The following is a 5000-nucleotide window of genomic DNA, read 5'->3' as shown; positions in this document are numbered from 1 at the left end:
ATGGTGGTGATAATGATGACTGTGATAAAAGATAATGATGGTGGTAAAAATTATGACGGTGATAAAGATAATGATAATGGTGATAATGATGATAATGATCGGGATAATGGTGATGATTATAATGATGATAATTATGACGGTGATAAAGATAATGATAATGGTGATAATGATGATGAGCGGGATAATGGTGACGATTATAATGATGATAGTGATGTAGATAAAGATGGCGATGTTGATAATGATAAGAGTGATAAAGATAATCATGATGGCGATAATAATGATGGTGATAAAGATAACGATGACGATGATAATGATAGTAATAATAATGATAAATACACGATACAATTATTTACCTAGCGATCCTTTGTACTACCTGATGACTCACAACATTAATCTCTAGAATGTTCCTACTTCACCTGATCGTTTCTATGGTTATGACGGCTGTGGTCCTGCTGGAGGCTTCCACGCTCAGCACAGGTCAGCTGGTTGAGGAACTCTTGGACGCCGAGCAGATGGGAAGCGCAATTAGCCAGATGGTAAAGACACATATTCCTCTTTGCTATCTCGTCTTCCTGAGCACACAACCCAACTCGCCCATACTCTCAACTGTTAGAAGGTAAGCTGACATGATTTGTTCTTTTGCCTTTAAGGTTTAGTAACGTTATTCAGTCATGGGGTTGTGGCAGCAGCGGTCATATGAGCTTCCTAAGTTATGAAATTACTGCAGAGAGAGAGAGAGAGAGAGAGAGAGAGAGAGAGTCTGTGGAAATTATGAGGTTAAGTTTGAGTGAGTGAACAAATTAAACCACCCAAAATACGGATTATTTGATAAAAAAAATAGATTCCGAAATTAATTAATCTACAAAAGATTTACGAGCGGAATATGCTTACTAATCTTGCAGTATTACTGTACAGACAAAAATTTTCTAAGGCTTGGAAACGGTTAGATAGGTTTACCAGTGCTGTCAAATGGTACTAAGTATACAGATATTTCAGTGCATAAGCCGAAAGACCTTTGTAATTTCCTTTGATTCTTATGTTACCATTTGCTGTGCTATGCTACTGGTTTCATCCTCTGTATCAGGCAGATCCTGGCTAACAGTGTGATGATGGATGATTCAGCGTCACCCGACCAGCTTTCCCAGGCATTACAAGGCGACTCCAGCACTACATGTCGGGCACTTGTCCTCCATATCGGCAACAGCGACACCACAGGTCCAGTTCTTGGGTAAGGTAACACCCACCTTCAGTTAAGACCAGAGCGTCAGGCCTCATTCATCACTAACAGATTGTGTTTCATATTGCATTGTCCAAACAGGTTGCTTGAGCAGGCAGGAATGTCGAAGCTGTCGGAGATGTGGGTTTGGACGGTAGGCAACAATAATAGTGTGGAGGCTGTTCTCCTTCATCCAAGTTTCCGCAACACGGTCCGCATCTTCTATCTGGCTCTTCCCGACAAGTCAGACAACAGCAACCTGACATTAGACCAAGGTGTGCAATTCAGTGGTTTCCGGTCTTGTGGTAGTGGTCAGGAGGACCAACACGAGCATGTTCTAACTTCTGTAGTAACAGTTCAGATAAGGACCACGAAAGTCCTGCAGAAAATGAAAGGGAAACTTGCAGATTAGTGACATAATTACATAAAGCTAATTGATGTGTCGCACTCTAGTTCACTCCTGCCACTAGGCTCTCTACATAACAATATATATATATATATATATATATATATATATATATATATATATATATATATATATATATATATATATATATATATATATATATATATATATATATATATATATATATATATATATATACAGGTGGGTTGGGTGTTTTCCAAGTTACAATATGCATAACTTAAGGGGATTATTTTTTTTTTTATTAATTCTTGGGATGTTTTGTATATAAAGCAGATGGCACATCTCCGGCGAGCCAACAGGTCTCCTTGTACAGCCGCTGTCTGTACTGCAACTCAGGAAAACTCAGCGTTTCTCTGCTCTTCCATGGAAACATAATGGCGCTTCAGAAACAACAAGCTCTTGAGCCTTTTCCCAGTAAGCCCAAAATTTTTTCTTATAATGAAACAAATATTCCGTTTCCCAGAGAGAGAGAGAGAGAGAGAGAGAGAGAGAGAGAGAGAGAGAGAGAGGGAGAGAGAGAGAGAGAGAGAGAGAGATGAAAGATCAGATTGAATCGTTTACTATTTTTTTTTTCTTTTCTTCCTCAGACCAGTTTCAGGACTTCCAGGGCCACACGCTGCGGATAGTGGCTTGTTCCTGGTTTCCCTTCATCGACTTCAGCAACGGCAGTGGCTCGCCAGGCTCCACCATTACCTTGAGGGATTCCTTGGACGCGCGGACCTTGAACGTACTCTCCTCAAAATTAAACTTTACGTACGCATTCAGTATGTTTTTATTAGTGGACTGGAGTGGAGTGGAGTGGACAGTGGTGTGTAAACATAAGAACATAAGGAAGTAAGGCAAGCTGAGAGAAACTGTCAGGCCTTCACGTGGCAGTCCCTGAATGAAATATACAACCTGTTTCCACTTATCATCTTCATCTGTAAATTTGTCTGATTTTCATTTAAAGCTCCCTAATGATTCAGTACTAACAATTTGATAATTGATTCTATTCCATTCATCTACCACTTCATTTAAAAACCAATTTTCGACTCCTTTTCTTTTTTTTTTTTTCTTTTTTTTATCTACCTTTATCAAGCTTATATTCATTATTTCTTGTTCTATCCTAGTTACAGACTCTGAGAATTTTGCTTATGTTACCTTTGTTATATTTTCTATACCACTTAAAGATCTCTATCAGATTCTCTCTTAACCTATGTTGTTCTAAGTAATATAAATATAAAAGCTTCAATCTTCTTTCGTAAGGAGTACCTCTCATCATCCATTATATCTTGGTAGACATCTTCCTTTGTATTAATTCTGACAGTCCTATATCATTCTTGTAATTCGACTGGGTCCGAATTCGACTTAATTAACCTACTTATCTATGTGTCGTTCGCAAATTTACTAACATCGCTACTAACACTATTATGTAAATCGTAAATCATAAATATATATCAAAATAATAATTGCCAAAAAATTTATTATGGCATCCCAGTAACTACTTGTCTCTACTTTCAGACCATATTGGTTTACAGTAATCGATGTAGAAATTAGACAGCACGATTACAGCTCTTTTCTTATTACAACATACATGGAACTGGTTAAATACACACACACACACACACACACACACACACACACACACACACACACACACACACACACACACACACACACACACAGAGAGAGAGAGAGAGAGAGAGAGAGAGAGAGAGAGAGAGAGAGAGAGAGAGAGAGAGAGAGAGAGAGAGAGAGAGAGAGAGAGAGAAATGTTACCCATCAACAGGTATTTAATCCATGCTGAGCCCACCGGGTCCTGGGGCATCGAGAGGGAAGGCAAATTCAGCGGCATGATGGGACAGCTGCAGCGAGAGGAGAGCGACGTGAGCACCTCGGCAGGTCCAACTCCCGAGCGGAACAAGTATCTGGAACCCATCAGAGCCTATCCAGCAGACCCAATGAAACTCGTGTCCCTTAAACCGTCCCCACTTCCCCACTCCATGGCTCTCGTCAGGCCATTCTCTGGTACGTGGATCTGGGTCTTGTTTCGTTCTGAATCGTACTCTTCTTAGACTTCCTCGTATTTTCAAACGTTTCACGCCTCAATTTGACTATATCCGATAGTCTCTAGTAAAAGTCTTAGGGGTTTTCTAAGTGTCAAACTCTGGCCCGGGATATGACAAAAGATTTCTCAATTCGATACTATAACTGTTACAGTCGTGGAAACTACTAAACTTATAAAGCAAAACATAATGATATACTTTGGCCGGGAGTGATATGACTTGTTTTATGGCTGGATGTGATGCGTACCTTTTTGCTTTTTTTTTTTTTTTTTCTTTGTTTGTTTTTTGGTATGTCTATATCATATCAGTTATGTGGCTTGGTGTGATGTGGTGTTTGGCTCGCACACCAGTATTGTATGTAACCTGCAGGCGAGGTGTGGGTGAGCGTGGCGGTGGGGGTTGCGGTGTGGGGTGTCACACTGTGGATGCTGCAGCTGGCATGGGGTCGTGTCACGGGACAACGAGGCGCCTCCTTCATCTCGGTGTTCCTGTATGGCTGGGGCGCCCTGCTTGAACAGCCGCCTCGGGAGCCTTCGGTTACTGTTTCAGGACAGGTAATATCTCTCTCTCTCTCTCTCTCTCTCTCTCTCTCTCTCTCTCTCTCTCTCTCTCTCTCTCTCTCTCTCTCTCTCTCTCTCTCTCTCTCTCTCTCTCTCTCTCTCTCTCTCATCCACTTGACCCGCCTATAGGCGTGGCAATATAACATTGCCTAATCAGGGTATCAGGGCGGAGTTTGAGGTATAAAGACGGAGTGAGACGTTGCGGATGCTCCGCTTGCCTTTTTCCGTTTGGTATCTGCGTCAGCCGACCTCTTTACTTGTGTCCGGGTACCCTCGGCCACGGTCACAATCTCCTTAATGTTTTCAGCATTTTGAGGAAGCCTTTAAATGAAAGTACTAAAAAGATAGTTATAGATGAGGCAGAGATCATCGAGATGCATGTAAGAGGCGCCTGCATGATCTTTTTTTTTCTTTCTTTTTGATGGGGGCAGTAATTTGTATATATGATTGCATATAAAATGACTTTTATATGATCATTTTTTTTGGTTGATGGAACGGATCGGACGTGTTTCCATTATTTCTTACTGGAAAATTTATTTGGTTTACTAAGTAGATTAGACAATGAGTATTTGCTGGTAACGGACTATACTCGTAATTCCTTCACTTTCAACCTAGTGCATCGTTTCATTATTTCAGATGAAGCTTCACTTGTCTAGCATCTCTTGCCTTGCAGATGCTGGTGGGCTGGTGGCTGGTGTACACCATGGTGATCGTGGCGGCCTTCCGGTCTTCCTTCATAGCTCATCTCACAG

The 5000-nt window shown here is 41.0% G+C and overlaps 2 protein-coding genes across 2 annotated transcripts in view; both read left to right on the top strand.

Annotated features, from left to right (window-relative positions):
- The first annotated feature begins 198 nt into the window (after window positions 1-198).
- Window positions 199-2601, top strand: LOC135108664 (uncharacterized). The gene is made up of 5 exons (XM_064019823.1): window positions 199-616; window positions 1085-1228; window positions 1319-1491; window positions 1917-2057; window positions 2231-2601. Exons 1-5 carry the CDS (start codon window positions 402-404, stop codon window positions 2479-2481), a joined length of 924 nt encoding a protein of 307 aa, XP_063875893.1. The 5' UTR covers window positions 199-401; the 3' UTR covers window positions 2482-2601.
- A 1451-nt stretch (window positions 2602-4052) lies between these two features.
- Window positions 4053-5000, top strand: part of LOC135108663 (probable glutamate receptor) — a 3791-nt gene continuing 2843 nt past the window's right edge. Inside the window, exons 1-2 of the mRNA XM_064019822.1 lie at window positions 4053-4242; window positions 4922-5000. The exon at window positions 4922-5000 is cut by the window's right edge and continues 158 nt beyond it. Coding sequence (XP_063875892.1) covers window positions 4114-4242; window positions 4922-5000 — 208 coding nt within the window. The 5' untranslated portion in view covers window positions 4053-4113. The remainder of the gene's footprint in view (window positions 4243-4921) is intronic.

The sequence above is a fragment of the Scylla paramamosain genome, chromosome 17 (genome assembly GCF_035594125.1).
Source record: "Scylla paramamosain isolate STU-SP2022 chromosome 17, ASM3559412v1, whole genome shotgun sequence".
Classification (NCBI taxonomy): Eukaryota; Metazoa; Arthropoda; class Malacostraca; order Decapoda; family Portunidae; genus Scylla; species Scylla paramamosain.
This window is presented reverse-complemented; position numbering and strand designations above follow the sequence as displayed.